The sequence below is a fragment of the Lagopus leucura genome, unplaced genomic scaffold (assembly GCF_019238085.1).
Source record: "Lagopus leucura isolate 7727_CA_CO unplaced genomic scaffold, USGS_WTPT01 Super-Scaffold_100055, whole genome shotgun sequence".
Taxonomy (NCBI): domain Eukaryota; kingdom Metazoa; phylum Chordata; class Aves; order Galliformes; family Phasianidae; genus Lagopus; species Lagopus leucura.
The window spans coordinates 1,181,729-1,208,346 of record NW_024962301.1 but is presented as its reverse complement, the minus strand read 5'-3'; the positions used below and the strand labels follow the sequence as shown (position 1 = coordinate 1,208,346).

At 50.0% G+C, this 26,618-nt stretch overlaps 2 protein-coding genes across 3 annotated transcripts in view; both read left to right on the top strand.

Annotated features, from left to right (window-relative positions):
• NOS1 (nitric oxide synthase 1) overlaps nt 1-8,158 on the top strand; it is a 57,158-nt gene extending 49,000 nt beyond the window's left edge. Inside the window, exon 29 of the mRNA XM_042886209.1 lies at nt 630-8,158. Within this exon, the coding sequence (XP_042742143.1) occupies nt 630-645 (16 nt within the window). The 3' untranslated portion in view covers nt 646-8,158. The remainder of the gene's footprint in view (nt 1-629) is intronic.
• A 1,816-nt stretch (nt 8,159-9,974) lies between these two features.
• On the top strand, nt 9,975-26,060 carry FBXO21 (F-box protein 21). Of its 2 annotated transcripts, none has more exons than XM_042886210.1 (12): nt 9,975-10,157; nt 12,559-12,694; nt 14,185-14,279; nt 16,260-16,381; nt 17,729-17,875; nt 18,487-18,620; nt 18,841-18,977; nt 19,773-19,949; nt 20,680-20,812; nt 23,246-23,436; nt 24,365-24,522; nt 25,432-26,060. In XM_042886210.1, exons 1-12 carry the CDS (start codon nt 9,976-9,978, stop codon nt 25,602-25,604), a joined length of 1,785 nt encoding a protein of 594 aa, XP_042742144.1. In that variant the 5' UTR covers nt 9,975; the 3' UTR covers nt 25,605-26,060. The 2 variants fall into 2 exon arrangements, with proteins under 2 accessions (XP_042742144.1, XP_042742145.1); XM_042886211.1 differs by having other exon boundaries at nt 23,207-23,436.
• Nucleotides 26,061-26,618: the final 558 nt, after the last annotated feature.

Below are 26,618 nucleotides of genomic sequence, written 5' to 3'. Positions count from 1 at the left end.
TTTGGAGGCTTTTCTGTCTTTCCACTCTGGAGAAAACAAGCAAAAGAAGTCAAAATTGGTGCCATGAGGTATCTGTGCTCTGTCACATCCTGCCATGCGCTCAGCTCTGTGTTGAGGGACTCTTCCCTTAGTAAGCAGGTTTATTTAGGATGAGGGATGTGCACGGATCTCACTCCTCATCCTGGCTTTTGTCCTGGCATGCAGTTCTGGCTTCCCAACTTCTGTGGTACTTGGGAGGAACTCTGCCCCAATGCCCAGGGTCTGCACTGTGTAAGGGGAGCCGCCAGTTCCCATCTGTAGGGAGGATTAACGAGTGCCCACCTAACCCAGCTGCCACAGCCCTGTGCATATCTGCAACAGTAAGCAGTCCTCTGGAGGGACCTATGGGAAGATCACTGCCTTTCCCTGGCCGTACTGCAGATGCCCTGTGGGGAGGTACACAGGAGAGCACAGTACTCCTGTTTCCAAAGAGACCCCTGAGGATCCCACCCTGCCTTCCTGGAAGCAGAGGACAAAGCTCCGGAACGGCTTTGCTCTACATCAGCTCTACTCATCCCGCATTAGGGCCACATGACCCAGCAGGGTGCTCAGCTGCTTCCTCTGAGCCCTTTCTGCCCTTTCCCTTGCAGGGTTTTCTGCTCCTAACTGGACCCTTCGCCCCAAGGGATGCCCAACCAGTCCCGGCACCTGCTGCCCACTCCTGCTGAGGGCACTGGGTTTTGTATTTCACGGACACAGTGGCTCCTTTTCCGGGGAACTGCCCATGGAAAGCGCTCTGTCTCTTGTCCTGTTGTTGTGTCTTGATGATGATGATGATGATGATGATGATTTTTATTGCCTTTTCTTCCTCTTTCTCTTGCTCTCTCTCTTGTCCTGTGGTGGTTTCTTTTCATCCCCTTTCCCTTCCCCTGATCTCCCCACTGAAGTACGATGGCTTTATAATTCGCAGTGGCTCTTAACAGAACTTCTCGTTTCTCCATCCTCTCATGAGGGCATTTTGCAGCTGCATGAAATTACCATTTTTGTGACCATTTGCGTTTTAGTGTTCTGGGGGCAAGCAGAGTGGCAGGGGCTGGGTGCTGGCTGGCTCTTGCTGCTTTATGGGATCCGGGGGCCGTTCCCTCAGCCCCAAGCTTGGGGCTTGGCTGAGTCCTGGCGTTCTCTTTGCTTTCTTTTGGGCTTGTTCAGGCCTGGGCACGAGCCCACGGCTGGGGGCAGTCAATGTGCCATGTCCTTGTGCCTGTGAACTTCGCTCATCCCCACCCAGCCTGGGTGCAAATGCATCTGTATTGAGCCAGAAGGCAGGACATCTGCAGTTCACGTGTTGTAGTTTCTCCTAAATGCACTCTGCGCTGTTTGCCTCCTTCTCTGCTCCCCATTGCCCCTAAGTCTCCCCTTTTGCTCAGTCCCCACTTCTGCTGGCATGAAAGTCTTCCTGCTGAAGAGCAAGCACTGAACACACAGGATGTCTGTGCTAGGGAGAAACTTGTAGCAACGAGTGCTGCTTCGCCAGGCTGTCCTCCGAAAGGCTTTGCAGGAGATGTGCAATCTGCAGCTGTGATGCTGGGGGCAGAGATTCAGCTGCATCCTTGAGCTTTGCAATGTGAACGCTTGAACCCTCTCCCAGGTGAGACTGGAAAGCCACAAGGAGGGAAGAGAAGCAGCTCCAACCCTGGGTGCAGGAGCACCTCCATGTGGGAAAGCAGAACTTGGAGGGCCACAAAGGCTCCCACCACCTGGTCCCTGCTGAGGCTGTATTGACAGAGTTCCTGAAAGCACGGAGAGCACCAGTTCCACCTTAGTGCAGTGTTGTGAGCAGTTCTGGGACAGCAGATCCCAACCCCACTCATGGCTTCGGGAGCAGCGAGCGCCAGCATGGAGTGACCTGACTGCCAAATAAAGACACTGCTGGTGGCAAGCCTGTCCCCTCTTGCAGGCTGTGTGCCACCTGCCAGCAGCACGAGCTGTCTCTGCAGGGACGTCTCGTCGACCTGGAGGTGAGATGGGCTGCGAGGCTGCTGCATGACTCTGGGCTCTGCCACGCTCACACCTCAGCCTGGCTGCAAAACTGCAGCCCCACAAACGAGCCCTTAGCAGTGTCACAGGAAGGTATCGGTCCCTTTAGCCGAGGAGAGCTGTCAGAGAGGTAAATCAAGCACAACCTCGTGCATCCTTCTTCTTCACCCCCCCCCCTTCTCGCCCTCAGAAGGTTTTATCCTCCTTCAGTGCAGGGTGAGGGGCTCTGGGCGGTTGTGGCCCTTGGTGGAGGCAGAGACACGAGGCTAGTGTTGGAGCTGATCCTGTCCTCCTGTCCCCACTTTGCTGCACTGTGAACTGAAGCTTGTACAGAACAAAGCACCGCACCAGAGAGAGCAGAAGGCTTGTTCAGGAGCTGTAAAGTAGAGCTTTGCTTTCAGAGGGCTCGGATTTGCTGCCCTAAGCCCAAGTGGGAACAAAAAGATCTGCATGAGGCTTGTTGCTCCCTCAGCCCGTGGTGCAAGGCATGCTGGCCTCCCTTGCAGTGCAGCTACCATACGCTCAGCCTGCTGCCCTTTCCTGCTGCTTGGTCGGTCGTAGCTGGGACCATCTGCAGCCTCAACTCCCTGGGTGCTTCAAGCAGCTCCAGCTTAAGAGCCAGGTGGGCACCAGAGACCCAGTCTCAGTTTTGCTGGTCCCAGCAGCTCACTTTGCAGGGCATGAAACGCGAAGGAATGCTGCCACAGTGTGGCCAGAGCCGAGCTCGTTAAGATGGCAGTTACAAGGCTGGGTTCGTGGCGCTGCCTGGGGACTTGCGGATGTGGAGGTGAATGCTGGACAGGATGGGATGAAGTGCAGCCCCTGGTCCTCCTTTAGGGCCTGTGCCCCAATCCTAGGGCAGGTAGTGGGGTGAGAGAGCTGGGTCCCTTTTTCGCTGGGATGTGTGAATTCAGACAGGCGTCCTGCTGATGGGAACCAAACCCCTGGCTCTAGACCTGCGTACGTACAGCAAACCTGGCCCTAAACCCACGTCCCATGGCTGCAGAAACAGAGCTAAAGAACAAATTCACATCACATCCCTGCCTTGATTCTGATTATGGCTCCTACTTTTAATAGAACTGGTGACACAATCTGAAAAGGAGGGTGTGCCCAAAGAAATGCCCTTGTCTTCGTCCTCTTTTCAGCTCAACCTGCGTTGTTAGCAATTAGTTTTTTCCAGTCCTGCCTTCTGCCTATACTGCTTTAACATCTCCCATCTGGAAGTCCTATTGCTGTTGCAGTCTGTGACTGAGATGAATTGGCTTGCTCTTCCTGTGCCCCAAAGCCTGCCGTCTCCATCTTCTGCTCCAGCAGATACCAGTGAAAGCACTGGGAAGCACAAAGGAGGGAACAGGGCGTGTGCCTTGCCTTCAGTGGGACTTCCAAAGGGGCAGACAGCTTTGGCTGTCTGAAGCTCAATGGTTAGGTGAGTCCTTCATAATCTTCTGAAAAGAAATGCTGCTTGAAGGGCAGCCGGCCTGCCTGGCTCTGCCATAGAGGTCCACAGAGCTGCACATCCTGCAGGACTCCAAGCTGCCTCTCCGCTCCTTCTGCCCTCAGCAGGGCTTCTCACAAGCCAAACCACGGGGAACTTTGATTCACTGCGTTTTGTTGAGTCAGTCTCAGATGTCTCCACTCCCCCTTTGTCCTTCTGACCTGGGAAGGCTTCGCACTCCCCTTCGACTTCAATTTTCTCCCACAGCGCGGGGAGAAATGAACCTGTGGATCTGCTTTATCATTCATTCCACAGATGTGGCTCTTCCACCAGTTGTCTAGGCTCTGCTCATCTCAGTGTGACGTGTCTGACACGTGGGTGCAGCCACAGTATCTCCATCATGCACAAACAGCAGGGAGTGCTGCACACCGGTGCCCTGAGCTGCCCAGGGTGTCACACCAGGATGGACCATGCCTTTTGGGCCCTCGGGTCACAAATGTCACTGCTGGCTGCTTGCTGCCTTGCCCCATGCAGCTCCTGCAGCAAGGGGGCACAGGACCCAATGGGCTCCTGGCCCAACCCAGTGCCCCAGTCCCTGTCCTGGAGGATGCCCTCCACCACTGCCTGTTTTGCAGCAGTTCAGCTCTTTTTTGCTCCCCAGAGATTAAACACAAAGAGGATCTTTTCTAAATAGGAGATTGGATTTTCAGGATGCTACCAAGTGAGGTTTTTTTTTTTTTTTTTTCTGCAGAGATTTTAATTTGTAAGTTTCTCAGATCTCCACAGAAAGTTATGTACCAACTTGAAAATTCATGGGAAATGGTTCTGTGTTTTCCCAACCTGCTGTGTCCATTAGCAGGGGAAAATAAGCTGTTCGTTCAGCACAAGGGTACCTGCTGCCTGTGTTGTTGATGACTTCAAAGGTTTCATCTCCCCAGAAGGACTGCTTAGGAGTTTGCTGTTGTTCTTTCTACTGCTATCTATGAGAGACAGCGGGAAAATAATGAGACTTCTCTCATCAGGATCAGACTTGCAAAGACAACACACTTCACAATCACCACTGGGTAGACCTAAGATCATTCTGCTGGAGGAACCAAGGCAGTTGCATCTGTATTGGCCAGAGAAACAGAGTTTCAGGCTGGGCAGCCATGCTCCCTGCCCCTGTCCTGTGCCTAAACTTCTCAGTGACAAGCAGGGGACTGCGTCCACACTCAGATGTGTCTGTGTATGTCTGGGAAAATTGCAGTTGTGTCCTGAGCAAACGTGATTTCTCCCGTGCAGAAAAGGAGATGTGAAGAGACAGCAGCCGCATGAAGCTGTGTCCAATCTAAATGGGATTGCTCTGCTGGTTCTCTTGCTGTTACCATGCAATGCCTCTCACCTCAGGCTCCCTGCACCATCTCCCCCTGCAGATCCTTCCTGTGTCCCCCCCAGCCCTGTCTGCCTGTCCACAGCTGGGTGAGGGCAGGTCCTCGGGATGCCAACAGGCTTGTAGTGCCTTGTGCTAGGAAGAGGTGCTGAGGGTGCCCTCCTGTTCCTGCTCTCTTCAGAGCTGCTCCAAGCACGCAAAGGCTGGAGGCTGAGAGGAACAGATGACTTCATTTCACAAGTGAAAACCGTGGTGGGTAAATTGCTCACAGGATCACTGAGAGCAGGCTATAAGCTCTGCTGTGCTGTGCAGTTTTCTTTTGGTGGGGCTTCACAGTGGTACAAAGACAGGGCAGAGTTGGAGTGTGGGTGCAAACTGGACACCATCTTCTGCACACACTGCTGAGCAGTGAGCACCTACCACAGTTTGGAGGCCAACATTCTCATTACGCTTTTTAGAGAAGGCTGTGTTTCTGATGAAGCCTTGTGGACGTGCACTAAGCCTGAGCCCAAGCTGCTGCCTCCTGACATACCACCGAAGCCATTGCAGACCTTTGATTTATACCTATGGGGAAGCTGCGGAGAGTTCCCAGCATTTTTGGAAGGAAATTTTATGCTCAAAACTAAACTTTGTTCCTGCCTTCACTGGGGACCAGTTCTCAGCTTCAGAACTGCTCTGATAACTTCGCAATTGCTTTGATAGTTCCAGAGGGGAGTGCAGTCTCTTTACAGAACAGATGGAGACACACTTACAGGACCATTCAACTTTGCTGTAGCTCTGCCTTTGTTAGAACAATTTCCTTCGCTATAACAGGAGGAGCAAAATCTGGACAGCATTGCAGGCTTGGAAAATTGAATTCACAAACTCAGGTCTTGCATCTGAGTCCTTCCAGGTACGAAATGCCTTCCACAACCACTGGCTTCTGTGGCACTGGGGGTGTTCAGCAGCTTGCAGGATAAAGCTTTCGCAGCAGCAGCAGCTTCACAATGGCAGTATTCCTGTGCGTGTCAATCTGCACTTGCGCCTGCCTGCAGTGCATGACTCTAGTATTCCATTTGAAATCTACCCTCAATGGGAAGATCTGAGCTCTAGCTTCTTCCATATGGTCGTGTGTATTTAATGGGAGTTCAGGGGAGCTGGAGAAAGCTAATGAGATTGCTGCTTTCAAGCACTTGGTTGCAGAAGTAAAATAGATACTTCGGAGGTTGAAATTGGCTTGACTTGAGCATGGCTGCAAGGGCAACTCGTGAAATATTTAAGCACTGTAATGCAGACTTACCTGCATCCTGCTGTGAGACGAAAAAAGCAGATCGGAAAGCCTTGGCTTCTACCCCTACAGATGTTTCCAGCGAAGGCTGTGATGGAAGTTTGAGCCACCAAAATCACTGGGAGAAAAAAAAACAACGACCAAACAGGTTGTGAGTTCATAGCTGAGCAGCCGCAGCTTGTTTACCAGTGAGAGTGCCTCACTGTGAGTGCTGCTGTTTCCCTGCCTACTCATTCATGTGCCTACCTGGCTCGATTTCAGGGAGGAAGGAGGGAGGAAAGACATCAAAAGGGACATGCATGAGCCTTGCCTTCAGCACCCTCTATTTAATAGCTGCCTGCAGGCCAAGGCTTTGCAGTTGCTCTTCATTGCCATGGCAGGGCAAGATGCTGGGGGCTACTCTGGGACCCGCAGGCTGAGCTTGCAGCAATTCTGGGCTGAGGAGAGCAGCACAGAGCTGGGCTGCAGGTACTCTGCACGGCCCGACTGCAGAGCTGGCACACAGTTCCATAGGGCCAGTGCAGAAATCTGCCAGTGAATAACACAGGACAAAGTGCTTTTCTTCTAGAGGCATTTTTAATACGTGAAAGTACGGAAAAGGCTAAATACTGCAAAAGCCAATCAAAAAGACCAAGTGATCTACGAGTTCTTTTTTGTTGCTTCGGATGAAATTGAGTGTTTTGTCCCCACAGTAATCGCCAAATGGAGATTTTATAATTTTCCACAGGCAATAAAGCTGCCTTAATATGCATTCAGATCCAACAAGAGGCATTAGTGCTACCTGCTTTCAAACGTGGGTTTTGTCTTTCTGTTTGTATGATCATGGTATGAAGCCATGTCTTAATAGAATATGTTTTGCAGTGCTCACCAAGATGTCTGGAAATAGAAGACGTTTCAGCATCTCCCCGTGCTCAGCATTGAAGTGATGGCTTTGACGCCAATGAAATTCAGTGCAAAATGTCTGCTTTGCTGGAATTCTACAAAATAGGTGTATATCCAGAATGGCTAAGGTTAAATGTGCCCTGCTGCCTTGAGATGCCTTCAAAAACCCTGGGATCCGTATGCTAAAAAGAGCTTGAGAATAGGTTCCCTTAGTCTGTAGCAACATCCTGAGTTCTTGTAGCTTGCACACATCTCCCCAGGCAGGAGACAAATGCAGTGAGATGACTTTCAGCCGGGACTCATTGCTTTTTAGATTGCACGTAGTTAGAAACATGAGTGCTGCCATCCACCCAGGGAATTTGATATTCAGTGCCAATTAATTTTTGTAATAGGAACAGGGATTTCTTCTCCTGATTCCCTTAAGCACCTCTGGAAAGTGTAAGCCTAACAGACTGATTTGTTGTTGCTTTGTTTTTTGGTGTTTTTTTTTTCTTTTTTTTTATTTTTTGTTTGTTTTGTTTGCTCTGGTGGCCTTTTTCCTAAAGAGCAGTGGTTCCAAATTGAGAAAGGAAACCACTCTGTGCAGGGCAGTAGCTTTGGGGCAGGCAACTCCCAGCATTTCCATTGCAGAGCTTTACTAAACGCTTCAGCTGTGGGTGAGTTCTGCTCTGCTGGATGGGACCCCAGTTTCTCTCCCCTTCCTGGTCCTCCCGCTCCTCCCTCCCTCTCCTCAGCACCTCATGTCACCGTGCCTTCATTTGGTCAATAAAATGATGCCCCGATTTCAGACCGGTGCATTTTCATCTCACTTGGCATCCCATCAGACACTGGAGAGGGGTGGTTTATCTTGTAGCTTCTCGTGTGATTCTAAGGTAGGTTTCTCCTGAGGAGCAAAGGGGCAGTGGGAGCAAGGGTGAAGCAGCGTTGTGTTTGATCATAGCAGTGCTTTAAGTGGTCAGAAACATGGTTTTCCCCTACCTCTGAGCTCTCAATGCTGCTAAAATCTCTGCCATTCGTACAATGTACTCCAGCCCCCTCTCTTGGACTGACTCTGGCTCTGTTTGCAAGATATCCACATTGTTCTAAAGCATGCACCTTTCTGTATAGTTCCAATCTTACGATTTTATGGAATACTTATGCCTGTTTGCATTACAGTCAAAATAATAAGAATAAAAAAACCCCTAAAATACAGCAGACCTCATTCTACTCTTGTCTGTGGGCTCTTCGCACTCAAAGATCTCTCCTGATACACTGGCCTTGCTCTGTTTCACTACCTGTGCTGCTGTTGGTGATATCTACTAACCTGACAGAAACGAGGGCTGCATCACAGCACTGCATCACTCATCACTACCCATCACCCACTGCCACAGCCATAGGGAACGTCACCTCAACACTGCCGTGGCCATAGGGAACACCACCTCAGCATTGCCACAGCCATGGGGAGCATCACCTCAGCACTGCCATGGCAATGGGCAGTGTCACCTCAGCATTGCCACAGCCATGGCACAGTGTCACCTCGGGCACTGCCACAGCCATGTAGAGTATCATCTCAGCACAGCCATGGGGAACATCAACAGACCCCATAGGAAGCATCACCTCAGCACTGCCACAGCCATGGGCAGTATCACTTCAGGCATTGCCACAGATGTGGTGGCATCACCTCAGCACAGCCATAGCCTTGGGCAGGGTCACCTCAACGTTGCCACAGCCATGGGGAGCATCACCTCAGACCCCATAGGGAGCATCACCTCAGGCATTCCCACAGCCGTGGGGAACATCACCTCAGGCACTGCTAGAGCCATGGCATAGCATCATCTCAGGCATTGCCACAAATGTGGTGACATCACTCAGCACAGGCATAGCCCTGGGTAGTGTCACCTCAGGCATTGCCTTGGCCATGTAGAGTATCATCTCAGCACAGCCATGGGGTGCATCACCTCAGACCCCATAGGGAGCATCACCTGAGCACAGCCATGGCCATGGGGAGCATCACCTCAGCACTGCCATTGATTTGCAGAATCAAACTCTCTAACCCACGTAAGGTTAGAAGAGCAGATACGTCTTTATTTCAGCGCTGCGCCACACGCAGGGTGCAAGGGGGATCGCTCCTCCTAGCTTGCACACCAAAGAGTGGGGTCCCTTTATATTTATAAGCCAAGCCATGCATATTCAACAGTGTTACCCAAGATCCATTAGCATATTAATTGCTTTTCCAGGAATTCATTTATATACTGTCCCCCTCCCCAGGGCATGTGCATTAGTTTCCATTGGATGAAGGCTTGATGTCTTCCTCCCCATTCGGTGGTCGTTCTGGGATGAAGTCAGACGTCTTCCTCGCCATGTCCTTTCGACCTATGTTCCAGTTCTGAGCTCCTTTCCTGCCTTGCATGCCTCAGCAGTTTCCCATCCTGCTTATTTCCCCATCCATTGCTTTCTTAGGGGCCCCTTTCTACTGACTTGAGAAGGCTCCCAGAAGGTTAAACTAAGCAATAAATTGGTCTTGAGGTAGCAAGAGGTTAAACTAAACAACAAATGCTTCTAAGCAGTAAGTTCCTCTACGCTATAAATACTCTAAGCAATGCTATTTGCAAATTCCCTTTGAGTTTACAAAACTAAGAGATGTTATGGACCCCTTACGTATTGTATTCTACAGCTCACCATCTCACCATGGCTATGGGGAACATCGCCTCAGGCACTGCTAGAGCCATGGCACAGCATCATCTCAGGCATTGCCACAGATGTGGTGGCATCACCTCAGCACAGCCATGGCACGGCATTACCCCACACACGCTCCCCCTGTGCCCTGCCCCGCCCCCAGCCGTCCCCCCGCATGGTCAGCAGGGATCGCTGCCCCAGCCCCGCGCTCCCCCCTGACTAGAAGCGGCCTGTTTTATGTCCCTTATCGCTCTCCGTCAAAAGCCGGCGCTCGGCGGGCCGGAAGCGGGAGGCGCGCGGCGCTCCGTGACCCCTCCTCGCCGCAGGGGGGCGCTCAGGTAACCGGCCAAGATGGCGGCGGCCGAGGCGGAGCGGCCGTGCCTGACGGACCTACCGGGAGAGCTGCTGGAGCTCATCCTGTGCTGCGACGTGCTAGGCGCTGCCGACATCGGGCGGGTGGCGTGCACCTGCCGCCGGCTGAGGGAAACCTGCCAGCCCCGCGGCAAGGTGTGGCGGGAGCGCTTCCGCCTCAGGTGGGCAGCGCGGGGCGGGGGGCGCCGGGCGGGCCGTGACGGCGGGACGGGCCTGGGTGTGCGGCCTGCGGCCAGCGAGGAACAACCGGCGGGGGTCCGTGATGGAACTCCGGGCTGCTTTGCTGCTTCGGGGCTCGGTTCGCCCCGCAGGCCGCTGTGGAATGTTAAGTGTTTAATCTAGATGGTTCGTGTCAAGGGTCTGTGAGAGGAAAGGGGCGGCGGGGTGTGTGATAAGACAGGGGGAGTGGTGATAAGACGAGGGGAGTAGCTTCAGACTGAAAGAGGGGAGTTTTAGGTTGAGCATAAAGCAGGAGTGCTTTACAATACGAGTGCTGGGGCTCTGTGAGGCTGCCTGCACAGGTGGATGTCCTATCCCTGCTGATGGCCAGTCACCTGAGCAGCTGTGGGTGTCCCTGTTACAGTGCTGGAGGCCTTTAAAAGTCCCTTCGGACTCATTAGATCCTCTGTTCCCCCCCTATTCCTGAAGCAAACCTGAACGTTTTTGTACAAAGGTTCAGATCCACCAGCTGGAATGGAGTGTGGAGGTGATCAGCACGTGCTGCTGCCCTTGGATAGCAGACTCATCATTGGATGGCTGTGAAGAGGAAAGTGACCTCGGGGTGTTGGTTGATGCTCAGCTGAAGAAGAGCCAGCAGTGTGCCCAGGTGGCCATGAGGGCAAGCACCACCCTGGCCTGCATTAGAAATAGTGTGGCCAGCAGGAGCAGGGAGGTGATCATCCCCCTGTGCTCAGCACTGGTGAGGCCGCACCTCGAGTGCTGTGTTCAGTTTTGGGCCCTTCTCTACAGGAAAGACACTGAGGCTCTGGAATGCCCAGAGAAGGGCAATGAAACTGGTGAGGGGTCTGGAGGTCTGGAGCACAAATGTTATGAGGAGCAGCTGAGGGAGCTGGGATTGTTCAGTGTGGAGAAGAGGAGGCTCAGGGGAGACCTCACTGCACTGTACAACTTCCTGAGGGCTGTGATGAGGAGGAGTTTGGCCTCTTCTCCCAGGTGACAAACAGGACTCAAGGAGATGGCTGCAAGTTGTACCAGAGGAGGTTTAGACACAAGGACACAAGGAAGAACTTTTTCTCTCAGAGAGTGGTCAGGTGCTGGAATGGCTGCACAGGGAGGTGGTGGAGTCACCGTCCCTGGCAGTGCTCAAGAGGCGCCTGGATGAGGAGCTGTGAGATGTGGTTTAGTGCTTGTGGTAGTGATGGTGATGGGAGGACGGTTGGGCTAGATGACCTTGCAGGTCCTTTCCAACCTTATGATTCTATGACCCGCTGGCAGTTGTTGGCACATTAGCCTTGCTGTCCCAGCTGGCTTCCATCTCGCATGATTACATTTTATCTTCCTAAAACCGTTGATGTAATTTCAACCCCCCCAGATCCTTTCTTTTTCCTTTTGTCATTGTTATTTCAGTGATAGATGACCAGCTAGGGATCCATCAGGAGAAAGGTTACGGCATAATGTGGGGCTGTTTGGTTAGTCTTTGACTTTGTGTAGCTGCAGTGCAGTGTGGTTTTATGATTAACTGGTAGTAACAGACCTGCTGTGTGTGGATGAACACATCAGTGCCTTCTGGTCCACTGCTAAAAATTGTTTTACAGGAGTAGTGATGTAAAAAACAAACTGTACATAAACAGGTGGGAGCATTTGAGTCCTGAGTTAAGCTTCTGCAGTCTTCTTTTAGAGGGAAAAATGTAGGGTCGGTTTTTTTGTGTGTGTTTGTTTTTAATGTGTGTGTATATGGACTCATTTCTTCCGTTAACACTGAAGTGCAAAGTCATCCAGCTGGCATTGTTTGACTTCAGAGCTCTCTGCTCCCCTCCAGTAGATGCTGCCACCAGCAAGGGTAATAGAAGGAGCTTGATTTTTGTACATCCTTTTAATTAGGTCCACAAGGGTAGGAGGGAGAATGGAGGACAGCGAGTTCTTGCTGTTAGGTGACAGGTTAGCTTTAATGTGATGCATTTTTAGAATGGCAAGCTTTCTTTTATTATAAAACTCAGCATCTATTTTGCTGATGTGATACTTGTATTTATATTGGAAAGCTCCAGAGGGAATTGCAGTAGTGTTTAGCATATTTAAATATCCAAATACCTGGGTTATGATCATTTTGAAGCTTTCCTGTTGACATTTGCTGTTCGTAGGCTGCAGGAGAGCTTACTTTTAAAATGTCCATCAGTATTCAGTTGAAATCCTTTGTGTTTATGCTTTGATGCTTGAATCGATCACTGGATTAATTTGTACAATTACATTTAAGGCTGCATTATGTCTTGGCAGTATCTTAGCTCCTCAAGTCTTGTGATTACAATAAGCAGCATTTTACAGTCCTGGGAGCTATCAGTGATGCTGAAACACCAACAGCCCATTTACTTCTGTCTTGCTGTACAGGTGGCCATCGCTACTGAAGTACTACAGCCACACAGACAGTGTCAGCTGGCTTGAAGAATACAAAGCACGGCACAATGCTGGCCTAGAAGCCCAGAGAATTGTAGCTTCCTTCTCCAAAAGGTTCTTCTCAGAGCATGTAAGTCACGTGGAATAGCCCAGCTCCTTGTGAGCACTTTCTGACCCTCTGTCTTTCCTCTATCTCCTTTTCTTCTCTGCTGTTGGAAAATTCTGACTGCCTCACCTGATGTAAGAATGCCAGGCCAGCAGCCAAAATGAGAGAGATGGTCCAAAATCCAAAGGTGCAGATTGCAGGAGTCCAAAACATGCCCTGCAGGCTGTGTGCTCTGCAGTTGCTGAGTCTCACTGTGGCTTGAAAAGCTCTTTGCACATTGCTGCATGTTCAGAGCCCTGGGAACTCAGTGACTTCTGAAGGACTGATAGCTGCCCCCTGCGTGCCACAGCCTGTATGTTTATCTCCCTGCAAGGATTTGTTCTCCTGGGAGTTGTCAGGAGTTATTTGAAAGCAGGTCAAATGCACATTAGGTTCAGTGAGTTGAAAGCATGTTGTTTGAGTTCCTGGCCTAACCGTGACACCAGGACGCCTTTCTGTCTTGTGTCAAAAGTAGAAATTTAGTCTCTCAGAGGGATTTATCTGCATGCAGACCAATGGTTGTTCCATTGTCTGTTGGCTGCTTGGGTTTTGTCTAGCTGTACATTTTGGGTGAACCTGGAATTCTGTGATGTAGCCATAACTAAGGCTGACCTTAAAAGCTCCTGCTGGAGCCAGTCAGTGGCCACTCCTCACAAGCTGTTTTGTAAATGCTTTGTGTCCCAGTACAGAGTTCCCCCACAATAAAGGAGACTCACATTGCAATCTTCTATCTGATTTCATGCAAATGCTGACACTTGGGTTTTCACCCCAAGAGAAAGGCCGGGGTGCATGTAGGGTATTAGGAGGTGCATGTGTCCAAACTGTTTGTTTTGATCTGCTTCACTGTAGTTGCAGCAGCCTGACATTCTACAGTGGAGAAATGTGTGTCCAGGCATTACCTGAGTGCAGGGGCTCCTGGCTTCCTGCAGCTTCAGTCATGTATGCAAAAGCTGTTGGGGCTGTTATTCAGCAGTAACCAAACGTTTAAAAACTGGGGCTACCTTCTAGAGAGGGCTTCCTTCCTGACACAGAACTGCAGGGAGGAGACTTTCCACCAAGTTCTGCTAGATCCAGTGGAGTGCCCACTAAGATATGTGTAATAGGAATTGCATTTCCCTTTTTATTTTCCCAGGAAAAAGTTGATTCAAACTTAAAATTGCTTTTAGCTTGGGCCCAGTCTGCATAGGACTGCATCTGGTGTGCTTGGGCTGGTCCATACAGCTCTGCAGGAGCCCTGAATGCTGGAACAGTTAGCTCAGCTTGCTCTAGGGTGCTCCTTCATTTATCAGTGGATCTTCATAATGAATCAGTGGAGTGGAGGCCATGAGCAGCCAGCTCTCTGAGCTGAATATTCCCTAGATCTTACATGATGTTTAAAAAAATCAAACAAAATTGGTTTTGAAACATTCTATGAAGTAACATCCTTTGGGAAAGAATCTCCTGTGCTCTGTGTAATTCAGCACCTCATTTTACAGGTTCCCTGTGATGGATTCAGTGACATTGAGACTCTTGGGTGCCCGAGTCACTTCTTTGAGGATGAGCTGATGTGTATCCTTAACATGGAAGGCAGGTAAGGAAGAGCAGGAGGGTTTAGGAGTGCAGGGCTTTTCTCCTTTCACTGGCTGAAGGAGAACGGTGCCGTGGTGAAGGCCTGATGTCAGCTTCTGCCCTTCTGTAAACTGGCATCCCCAGACTTGCTGGGGCTGGGAGTATTGCTTTGCAGTTAGTTTCAGAATGCATTTCATATTCCCAGGAGGAAACCACATAAACCATTCCACAAGGAGATCCTCTGGCTTTTGTTGCTTGCTGGCTGCTCGGCACATTCATACATTCCACAGACCTTCTATTCTGCAGTGGTTTTGTTCTGAGGAGTTCTCATCCCCACCTTCCTTTTTTTGTTACGTTTTCGTTTCGACTCAGGTCAGTTTGCTGCCCTGAATTGCAGGCTGGCCCCACAGCACAGCAGGGAGCAGAGATGTGCAGTGTGCATTGCCACTGTGAAGCCCTGCATCAGAAAATCACAACTTTTTTGTGTTTTTAACCTTTTCTTGTTGCCTTTCTTAGCTGTAGTGACTACATACGATTTTTATCCCCAAATAAACAGCTGAGCTTAATTGAGCTGCTGCAGAATTTGCTGTTCTGTAAATTATTTAGACAGATGAAATGAAACTTGTAGTTCATTTCTGCCTGGGTGTTCTCATTACGGTGATCAGCACTGAGCAAGATGAATAAGTTGCTGGTTTACTTGAAGGTTTTTCTGCTGGGAGCATACAAAGCACGCTGGTTTTGCTGTGATACAAAGCAGCAATAGATTTGCCTTAATGGGCTCTAATAGCCTTGATTAAAGGGGCTGTTAGTGGAGCTTGGAAAAAACAAAACCAGCACCACAATCATCTCTTTTTTTTTTTTTTTTTTGCTTTTTCACATCCATTTTATTACCTTCTCTATTTGAACTGGGACTAAACATCTCTCATCTGACAACTGGTTAAAAAGCTTTTGAGCTTTTGCACGGGCCAAATGCTTCTCTGTAAAGCAGAGTTGATGCTAATTACACCCTGATTAAGCTGTGGTTGTTGCCATTCAGGAACATTAGGCTAAATCATTTCTCTGGAAGATAGCCCAGTAAAACAGTTGTCCCTTTTGAGCATCCCGATTTATTGGAGGAAGGTGAAATGTTGGGAGGTTTGATTGTCCTGTTCAGCCGGATGGCTGAGACTGATTTGACCTGCAATCTGAAGAGAGAAAACAGGTGGGGAAGGAGTTACTTTGCTAAAGGAGGAGGCTGGACTTGTTTTATTAACATGGCAGGGGTGCAGCCTGGGAGTCAGCTGAATGCTCCCTGGTTTCCTGGGGAGAAGGCAGGGCTGTGTGCCATTGCTGACTGGTGTAGAAGTGCTTGGAAGCCCTGGGTGGCACATCACTGAAGGCCAGCCGTTGCTTTGCTGTGTGTGGTTTGGATGCCTCCAAGTTGGCCTGTCTTGCTTCAGGTGACCTTTGCAAACCTTACCAGGATAACAGGCAGCTCTGTCTCTGCTTCTGGGCCACTCTGCCTTCACTTGCTAATTTCAAAAGTGAAGAGATTTTACTATGAAAGCTGTAAGGTTTTGGGCACTGTGATCTCCAGGCCAGCTGCTGATCCCTTCCAGCCTTTTCCAACTACCAGGGATGTTTTCACTGGCGATTACTTTTCTCAATACTACTGCACACACCTTCCTGTTCCTCATCAGTGTTTCTTGTTGGTGAGAGGATATTTTAACGTTGCATTCTGGAAGGATTTAGAGTCAGAGGATAATGTTTTATGCACTGTATCTTCTCAAAATGCCATCCTAGTTGCTGGGTGAAAGTGGGAGATGATAATAGGGGCAATGTGTTTTAAGTTGTGTTTCTTCTGCTGATGAATTTCTACCTCTTTGGAGACTGGCATCATCAGTCTTGTTTAAAAGATGGGTGTGTAAAATTTAGATTTGCCCTCATTAGAAAAGTTAAACCAGATGCTGGTGCACAAAGTTCCTGTTCAGGGCAATACAACTTTTTGTATTTGAATGTGCAGGAAAGGTCTCACCTGGAAGTACTATGCAAAGAAAATTCTATACTTCCTACGGCAGCAAAACATATTGAAGAATCTGAAGGAGTACCTGCAGCGCCCTGCTGAGCAGCAGTCGTTCCTGGAGGGTAAGTCCTTGCCACCAGTCCCACGCAGAGCACTGAACAGCTTCCCATTGCTGTTGTTTTGCTGGGAGAGAGGCTTCTCTGCTTATGTTTCACTTGGAGACAAATCAGAATTAAGATTGGGTTTTTGAGGTGTGGATGGAAGTGTGGTGGCATGGTGGGAAGCTCGTGCACGCTAATGAGGAAAGGAGAAAGGAGAGGAGAGGAGAGGAAAGGCTGCGCTGCAGCTCGAACCTTGGTTTGTTGGATTATGCTCTGCCTCTCTTTCTGTGGAGAAAACCATCTTTGGAAGGAGGTGAAACGCGTCACTGTCTGAAGAACAGGCCCTTGCTCTTCATGTCACCTCAGAACATCACAGCAGAGTTGCTGTAGCACCAAACGTGGTTCTTGGTGATGGTGGAACAGCTTGAGGGAGGGACCGTGCCAGGGCAAGAAGGAGAAGCCAAAGATGGCCTTTTTTGGAAGGTAGTTAACTGTGACTTAATCATGAGAGCCATGAATACAAGTGCTTGTCTGCCATGCAGGTGCAGTTACAGTGCTGACAGATAGACTTCTGGGAAGCTTTACCTGGTCAGAATGGGAAGCACTAGGGAGAGAAGATGTTAAGATTCTGCAGCTTGAATACAAGCCTGTTGTGGAGGTGCTAGTGAAGCACTATGAAGCTGAAGGAGGCGTGATCAGTACAAAATCCTTGCACTTAAATACGGTTGATTCCAAAAGTTGAGCAATTTGGAGCTTTGGGAAGAGTGTTCTTGATTGATAAGATGACAAGGAGAAGATTCTGCAAAGGGCTGTTCTTTTTTTTTTGGCAGAAGTTTGACAGAAGAGTGTTGGGCAGCAGACAAATGAAAACCTCGTCAGTTGTAGTGGATTTCTGACACGAAGATGGAAAGCGGGCATGGGAAGATGAATGTAGCAGAGAGGGATCAATGAGCAAGAATGATGACAAGTGAGGATGTGGCTGGAAGAAACCAGAACTGATGTAGAGTGAAGCTGGGGCTGTGTGGGGCTTAGAGTGAGGAGCATTATGAGCTGGGAGGGTGCCAGCGAGACAGGAGTTGGCTGGTTGAGCAAGGCTGGTCCATCAGCTACCTGCTCTGTGTGCAAATGAATGCTTTTCCTTTCAGGATGGCAGGTTGAGGTCTGCTGACTTTAATGGTGTTTATCACTGTCAGCTCTGTTCTTTGCCTTTTGTGATGAATCCCATATACGAAACTGAGCTTGAAGAAGAAAGCTGTTGTGTCCTGCTGCAATTGCTTGCTGTATGCCATAGGCCTGGAACTTTGAGTAGCTCAAACCAAGCCAAGAGAAAACTCAAGTTCTGTTTCTTATATAGTTTGTTTTTTCCAGGTGCTGTTTTGATTGACCAGTATTGCAATCCACTGTCAGACATCTGCTTGAAGGGCGTCCAGGCGCAGGTGGACGAGATCACAGACAAAGTGCGCAAAGCGCTCCGGGCAAAAAACCCAAGGCACCCCAGCGTGGCTTCCAAGGCAGGTACTGTACAGAAATGTTTGCCTGCAGAGCCTTTCCTCAGCTCTCAGTATAGGCAGGGGAGGTGAAACAGCTGTTGAATTATTGCAGCTTCGTGTTGTTCCTCACCTTGCTGAAGCGTTCTGACATCTGCTTCAACCTCTGTCGAGGCAACAGCTGTTTGTTGAACCCTAGAAACTCGGTTAGCCCAGGGTTGGCTGTCCGTGTGAGGCTGTTTAGGCAAAAAGGATTGGTTAATTAGAGGCAGGATTGTTTTTCCCCATGGAAGTCCCTGAAGTCTTGTGTAGTCGAGTCGCGTGCGGCTCAGCCATGGCACAGGGCGTCAGCCTTCTTTCTCTGCACGTCTAAGAAAGTCAGCAGCAATAAAAGAGGTTTGTGCTGTAACATCTCCCACGGTCAGGCAGAATGCTCCTCCTTTCATAAGGAGTTTTATAAGCATTAGTCTAATCTATCTTTCAAAGAGAGAATGAGGGGTCTGTCTGTCTGTATACCTCCAGTCTCTTGGCTACTTGAATCTGCATCTTGTGTTCCCAGTACATACAAGAATTTTGGTGTGAAGCTCAGTACGTAAAAGTGAAGTACACTTGTGTTCTTATTGCTCTGTGTGCTTTTAGGAGAGATCCTGATTCCAGAAGTGGAGCTTCAGCGGCAGGTACTTGATGCTATGAACTGTGTCCTATACGAGCAGTTAAAATACAAAGGAAATGAACTGGATTACTATAACTCCCTGAATTCATACATTCATCAGGTATGTCTTAGGTAAAAACTAGAGGACTGCAGGACTGGATGGGCTCTCTGTGGTGTTTGATTTGTCTAAGTGTAACCAGATGAGCAATTCTTCTCTGGAGTTATTTGCTGTAAGATGGATATGTCATGTTCTAGTGCTTATTCTGCCAAGTTGGTGTGAAATCAAGCCTTGGTGTTCGTTTTTTGTTTTTCTTCATACCCCTTGCATTTTTGTCCCTCAGGTTTTGATCCGCAGAACAGGAATTCCTATCAGTTTGTCTGTGCTGTATTTAACAATTGCCAGGCAGCTGGGAGTCAAACTTGAGCCAGTCAACTTTCCTAGTCACTTTCTGCTGCGATGGTGTCAAGGAAAAGAAGGGTAAGTGATCTGCTGGGCTTCAGAGTTTTATCCTCAGTTGTAAATGCCAGGAGTTTGCAGTTACAGACCTACACCACAATGCTCAGGTATTTTCCATCCTAATTACAAGCTGTAAGGAAGTAAAGATGAGCTCTAAAGAAGCTTTCCCAGCTCTCAGCTCTGCCCATACTGAATGGCAGCATTACCTGTGTGTGACACAACGGTAGCCACAAAGTAATGATTCTCTTAACAAGGTTACAGAAAGCTGAGAAGAAGGAAGAAGGTGCTGATTTCACATAACCCTTGATGCAGAACAGCTTCTAGAGGCCATTGCTGCTTAATTCTCGATTCTCTGGGTCAGTGCAGCACACACCAACCAGGTCATGGTCAATTTACAGAACTCTCTATTTTCTGAAGGACGTTGGCAGTCCAGCTCAGAGCAGTGGTTTTGTGTGCATACATACACCCCCCCTTTTGGCACTAGGCTTAGCTGCCACCTTGTGCTCTCTGCCACACGTTGCAGTGCAGCGTCATGCCACAGTCTGGCAGTCAGTACAGCAAATCTGAGCATATCTGAAGGAAGCAGCTGATGTGACAGAGTGAAAATGACCTCCTAGTTTCTGTGTCTTTTCCCATGTATGTTTAGCTGAAGAGGAAACTAGGAAGAGAAGGCAGCAGGTAATCTCTCTTTAGGAGGGAGCTGGGGCGTAAATGCCACTCGGAGCTTTAAAAACAATGAAAGTGCTGTCAGGAGAACAGAAAGAGGAAATCCTGCTGTACCGTGGGACCCATCTTAACGTCCTGGTGTCTTGCTAGAAGCACAGATATCTTTGACTACACCTACATTGACGCCTTTGGGAAGGGGAAGCAGCTGACGGTGAAGGAGTGCGAGTACCTCATAGGGCACCACGTGACAGAGGAGTTCTATGGGGTGGTGACTTCCAAGGAGGTCCTGCAGCGTATGGTGGGAAATCTCCTCAACCTGGGCAAGCGGTGAGTTGTCGTGGGGCCTGGGGGAGAGGGAGGCACGCTGTGCTGCCTGTGCTGTGCTTGTGTGTCACTGTGCTGCTGTGGGAGCTTTACATGGCATCGCTCACAGTGGGTGGCCTTGAAAGCTCTGGGTGTCACATCACAGCCCCTGGTGGCTTTTAATCATCTGTAGCAGCACGCTGTGGAAGCAGGAATATTCAGTGAGGCCGTTCTCACTGGAGGGAATGGAGAGATTTTGTTTTCTCCTGTGTTTAAAGCAGACAGGAGCTGTTCTCTTTAGAGCAGACCTTCGTTTTGACCACGTATGTGTCACCCAAGGGCTTCGTGAGCAGTTACAAAGGGACTGTCTGAGCATGCAGAAACCTGGTTTTATGTTCATGTGTCCCTGGTGATCGCTTCCCCAAACAGCATTAGGCAGAAATCGCAGAGGAGAGGGGTGTAATTTAGCAAGGGGAACAAAAGGAAGTTTCCAAAGGTAAGGACTTGGAGAATGAATTCCCTGAGCGGGGTTATTTGGCCAAGCAGGTAAAAGGGGAGGGTAAAGGCCAACTTCCAGCTGTGTAGCTTTTCTTCTGAGCAGGCTGTTGGATGGATGTGTGCCAGCCTGGAGTCACTTGCTGAGTGAGCACACCAACCTGTAGTGTCATTTTTGGTGACTATCCCTGTAAACCAGAGCACGAGGGGTAGGAATTGAAGAGCTAGCCTTACAATTGAGTTTCTTTTTTGCTGGCAGAGAAAGCACTGATCAGTCTTATCAACTCTTGAGAGACTCGTTGGATCTGTACCTGGCCATGTATCCGGACAATGTGCAGCATCTAATGCTCCAGGCTAGGTTATACTTCCACCTGGGAATCTGGCCAGAAAAGGTACTTCGCCACTCGGTCGTGTGTTTTCTGGTAGGCTAAGCATAATTAACACCAGTCCATTGATTTTTATTTATTTTTTTTTTTAGACTACATCAGCTTGCATTACAGTCTGCTACAAGTTGTTTCTGTAATAAACACAACTGAACCAGTTATCACATTTCAGAGAATCAATTCCTGCTATGTGAAGCAGGGAAGGAGGATGATTCTTGTTTGCCCTGGGGAAGAGTTGTATGCAGCCTCAGGTCTGAGTCGTAGATGATGATTTAATGCCAGAGTCTGATGGTTTGTCCTAGCACCAATACTTTGGACTTGGAGCTGTGAGTTACTGAAGAGTTCTGCTTGGTGTGCCTCAGTTGTGGTGGTGGTGCTGGAACTTTTGCAGGACTCGTATAAAAAGAGCAATTACTTTGTCAGGAAACGTGCAGGAAATTATCTTTTACAAACAACCAGCCCTGTTCTCTGAAACCTTAGTTACACCATCAGTGACTTGTAAAGAAGCAACGTGGAGAGGATCCCAAGGACAGGAATTTTAATACCATCTTCAGCCCCGAGGGATCCTGTGATTGGGAGACAGGTGGCACAGCAGTGTTCCTTCTGGTGCCTCGCTGCAGCTAGGAGGACTTCCTTAAGCAAAACTGCCTGTGCTGCCTTAGTGAATATCACCTGCTTGGGCAGTGCCTGTGCTGTGTGTGAATGTCAGGTGTGAGGAGGAGGTAGAAGTATTGCTGGGCAGCTGAGCAGGAGGCACAGTTCTCACCTCCACATTAACTGAGCCATATGATTGCTGAAGAGAGAAGGCGCCTTCCTTTTGAGGAATGCCATGTGCTAAGCTGGCTGTTCCTGCCTTATGGCAACGAGTTTTAGGGTTCCCACAGGAAAAGCAGCCCTGACAGAGAAGCTGTGCACAGGGGGCTGCCTGAGCTGAGAAGGCAAGCACACAGTGCAGGTAGATCATCTCCTTTCCAGCACTCAGCTGCGTGTCTGTGGTGTTTAAGGAGTTGCACCCTGCTGCCCTTAGGACAGACAGCAACCCCCAGATGCTGACTTTTACCTGCAACCTCCCTGCACCACGTTGCCAGATGAATTGACAGCATCCAGCTGTTGTTTTCATGTGGTGTCCTCGTGGATCCCATCCTTCCAGGCTGTCATACAGGACTGTAGTTAGCAGAGAACCCCGGAGCTCTGACAGAGCAGGACATACCAGATTTCATAGAGGTCTGTCAGGTTTTGTAAGAAGTGATACCAAATCTTCCAAGTCAAGCAGAGCTGCCCGGAATGTTGTCTGAAATTTGCCCAGAGATGCTGTGGGTGCCCCATCTCTGGAGGCATTCACAGCCAGGCTGATGGGGCCCTGAGCAGCCTGGTGGTGCTGCTGGCAGCCCTGCCCACGGCACGGGGCTGCAGCTGGATGGTCTTTAAGGTCCCCTCCAACCTGAGCTGTTCTGTGAGAAATAAAAGTGTTGAGAATCTGTGGCAGCTGCAGTCACCACGCTGAGCCTTTCCCTGTCCGTGAGGTTTTTCCATTTGCACATCATTCTTCAGGCAGTGAGATGTCAGCCAGCAATTTCAGGTGGCTGAGAAGCCCGAGTGCTGTTTCTTCTCGTACCTGAGGCCTCGTCTGTTTTCCTGAATAAACTTTTTTCCCCCCCACCACTCATGCTAATTAGCCAGAGCTGGAAATTTTGGCTGACAAGCCTTGATCACTTTGCCAGGGGTGTCACATTTTGGGGTTGATGTTGGAACTGACCTATCTGCCTTTTTCCAACCTGTTTAGACAACATTTTTAACATCAAGATGCAGGAAGACAGAGCTCAGCTTGCATTGCCTGTCTCTAGCAAAGCTGGTGCAGCTGTTGTGCCCTGGTGCTGTGATAGTGTGCCAGTAGGCTGCTATGTTGGATTTACTTTGGGAACGCTTGTAAAGTCAGTGCCCTTCAGTCTCAGTGAGTCAAGCAGATTCTCTGCTGTTCACTGTTTTGTGAGTACAGCATTGCACACATTGCTGCGTTTTTCTTCTGGGATGAGGAACTGTTTAAAATCTTTGTCCTCAACTATAGCAGAAGTGATCTGGAATGGCTTCAGAGTTAGGAGGCGAGCAGCAGAACCCTCTTAGCATGTCAGGAGCCTGGCAGCACTGCCCCGTGATTGCAGGGTGTGCTGCTGCCTTTGACTTAGTTTTAAGGAGTTACTCTGCTCAACAGCGCCCTGCCTTGGAAGTGAGCGTCTGTACCAGCAGAGGATCGAGCTGTTTGCAGTGGCTGCAGGCTGAGTGTGAGGAGCTTGGGGCTGTGCAGGTAGAGCACAGGTTTGCAGTCCTGTGTGGAGAACGTAGTGAAGCACATGTGGGGCACTGAGAGCCAGCTAAATTGAGAGAGAGCGTGTCTGACTGCCCTAGAGACCTGCTCTGAACGCTTTCATGTTTTGCTTGCTGAAGGTTCTGGACATCCTGCAGCACATCCAGGCTCTGGACCCATCGCAGCACGGGGCTGTGGGGTACCTGGTGCAGCACACCTTGGAGCACATCGAGCGTCGGAAGGAGGAGGTGGGACCTGAGGTGAAGCACCGTTCGGATGAGAAGCACAAAGAGGTCTGCTTCTCAATTGGGCTGATCATGAAACACAAGAGGTGAGCTCTGCGGGGGATTCCCTGCGCCGTAAGCACGAGTGCAGAAGTGTTTGTGCTGGCAGTAATGAGACGTGGTTCTGGCAGCCCAGCAGACACCTGGAGCCGAGGGTGCCTGGCACGTGTGCCTGTGCTGCGTGTCTTCTCAGGGAAGTGGGGGCAGATCTGTCCTGTCTGCTCCTTCAGAGAGCAGCACTGCTGCTCCTGTGTGCTGGGGGAGGTTTGTGAGGTGCTGTGTGAGTCATCGTGTGGCACAGATAGCATTTCCACAGTGCAGAGCTCTTGAAGAAACATCAGTAATCAGTTAATGAGGAGCTGTGGAACAGAATCGATTTCCAAAGAGATGAGATTCCTAAGACAGCTTATGAATCTTGTGCTGGGCTATTATTACCTCTCCTCCTGCACTGCACAGAGCCTTTGTGTTCCTGCCTGTACGGCTCTGCCAGAATGACAAGCTAGCTCTGTTTCTTCAGCCATTTCTCCATCTCAGCAAGATGTCTGGAGCTTATTTTAAGAGCATCAGCAGTGCTGGTTGTGGTACCACAGTCATATAAATGCTCTGAAAATAACGCTGGCTTTGTTTCTGGCAGTTCAGTATGAGGACTGCCACGTCTGTGTATGTGAACAGAGGGTGGTTGTTTCCCCTCCCTGTTCCCAGTTTCCTGCTCTCCTGCTTGTTGACATCCCAGTCTCTTTCCCATCCTCATTCTTTCTTGAATCTGCCTTTCCTTTGTCCTTGGCTGTTTGTTGCTCCTGGTCACTTCCCCCCTCTCAAAACACCAAGTGCACACCAGTCTTTTGTGTTGATTTTGCTCTCTTTGCTCCCTCCTGCTCGCAGAAACCCTCCGTCCCATTTGTGCTGCATTGGCCTTGGTGAAAAGAGTTGGCTGTGAAGTTTTCTCAGTCTTTGCCATGAATTCTCTTTCATCAGGTATGGCTACAACTGTGTGATTTATGGCTGGGACCCTGCCTGCATGATGGGACACGAATGGATCCGGAATATGAATGTGCACAGCCTCCCCCACGGTCCCCACCAGCCCTTCTACAACGTGCTGGTGGAAGATGGCTCTTGCAGATACGCTGCTCAAGGTGAGCAGGAGCCTCCTGTGCTTGCTGTTCAGAGTGCAGAGAGAGCAAGAGGGTGCTGAAGGGAGCAACTCTCAAGCAGCAGGCAGGAAGTGTGAGTTATAATTGAAATAGGAAGGAAAATGATGTTGAATTGGTGGCAGGTTTCTTGCTGTCCGTGAAACCAGTGCTGCCAGGATTGAGTGTGAATCCACTTCCTTGAAATCTCTTACTGCCATAGAAGCAAGTCTGTGTTGGACACCATTGATTTTCAACTTCTTTCTGAAGTTTGAAATTCTGCGGGCAGCTCTCAGTGAGATCACAGCCATGCTTTGAGCAGGACCTGGAAATCCAGTGGGAGCACGGGGGGCTCATCAGGGCTGGGCTGTGAGCTGCTGTACGGGAGGCTGTGTGCCCAGATCCGGGGAGCGCAGGCAGCGTGGACCCAGTGCCACCCCTGGGAGGAATGGGACTGAAGTGAGCGTTGCTTCAGAAGGTGTAGGGGGGAAAAAACCCAAACAGCTCTGTCTTCATAGGTTTAAAGTGCAGGTGTTCCTCAAATGCGTTGCAGCCCTTCTTAGAGTGATTTGGCCTCGTTAAGAGTCTTTAAAATACAGATGTTGTGTACCATAGATTCATCTTAAAGCGTGCTCCTCAGTGACAATTAACCTGGTAATCACCTGCAGGGCTTCTGGAGTTGAGTCATCTCGCAGGGTTGTTTTTTTTCCCCTTTAATTGTTGATAAACAAGTATAATGAGCTCTGAGTACAGCAGATTCCCAAGCACAGCACTCTGCCTGAGCTGCAGGTTGGTGCTGTTGTCTGCAGACAGGGGAGGCCGGACTTTGTCCCTGCTGAGGCCTCGCTGCCTGTCTGAGGTACGGCTGCGTTGCCCTCTGTGCGTGCTGAGAGCTGCCTGCTTGCTGTCCTGCAGAGAACCTGGAGCACAACTCGGAGCCTCGGGAGATTCCTCACCCCGACATCGGCCGCTATTTCTCAGAGTTCTCTGGCACTCACTACCTGGCCAACGCCGAGCTGGAGCTGCGCTACCCGGAGGACCTGGAGCTGACGTGCAGCACGGTGCAGAAGATCTACAGCAAGGAGTGAACGCCAGCAGCGACCCGAGGACGGAAGCAGACCGGAGTGCAGCTTTACCCTCTTTGCAAGACTTGCCCAGGGGGCGAGTTTGGTGACAATCCTTTGGCTTGATGCACTGAAAACTGCATTAAACCTCGTAAGCGGTGCTATAGAATCTTTCTGTTGCCTCCTGCCTGTTCTGGCCCGCAGGGACGCTGTGGTGAGGAGCCCAGGCTGAGGGTCTCGCAGGGCTGGTGGTGCTGAGCAGCGTGCTGTCCTTTGGAAGATCTGCCCGTGAGCTGGTGCTGTGCTTGTCCTGCCTAGAAGGCCGGCACCGTGAGATCCCTGGCGTGGAAGAACCCCGTCTTCCAGAGAAGTTGCTTGTCCTTACAGTGTTGTGGGGTTTTGATTTGGTTGGTTTTGTTTTTTTTTTTTCTTAATCTGTGTCTCATGCAGGTGGTAGTTTTTAAAGCCTGTAACGTTCCACTCTGTCTTCTCCAGTCTGAATTTGTTGTCAGCTTCTGCTTCACCTCCACGTTCTGGTTGTTCACAGGTCCGTTCCCATACTGCCCATCCTCACAGGCCTGGGGCAGAGCCCTGCCAGCAGCAAGGCTTCCAGGGGCGCAGCGCAGCGCCGTTGGCTGCCGCAAGCTCTCCTAATGCAGCAGAGGAGCTGCTGCTCCCTCTCCCTGTCCTCACCCTGCCTCTGAGCACTGTGCCACTGAGCGCCCTCAGCCTGCCTCCCATCCCACATTGCTGTGAGCTCACAGCCATCACCGCTGCTGCCCTGTGCTCCTGTCGGTGCCCTGCAGCACAGCGGGGTGAGGACTGGGATGTGGCCAACCTCGGACGCAGCCAGCCAGGCCCTGCAGCTGAGATGCTGATTCCTGCAGCTTGAGGCCTTTTGCCTGCTGTCAGAAGTGCTGGATGTGGGTGGGGGCACTTACCCTGCCCTTCTGGGCGCTGGGTGTTTAGCAGCTCCATGCACGTGAGTTTCAGCACAACCTGAAGGCCCGAACAGCATCTCTGCAGAAGGGGTTTTCC

Coding starts and splice junctions, on each gene's coding strand:
- FBXO21 (XM_042886211.1), top strand. CDS start 9,976: ATGGCGGCGGCCGAGGCGGAGCGGCCGTGCCTGACGGACCTACCGGGA. Junction 10,158..12,558: donor CGGGAGCGCTTCCGCCTCAG/GTGGGCAGCGCG, acceptor CTTGCTGTACAG/GTGGCCATCGCTACTGAAGT. Junction 17,876..18,486: donor CAGCGTGGCTTCCAAGGCAG/GTACTGTACAGA, acceptor GTGTGCTTTTAG/GAGAGATCCTGATTCCAGAA.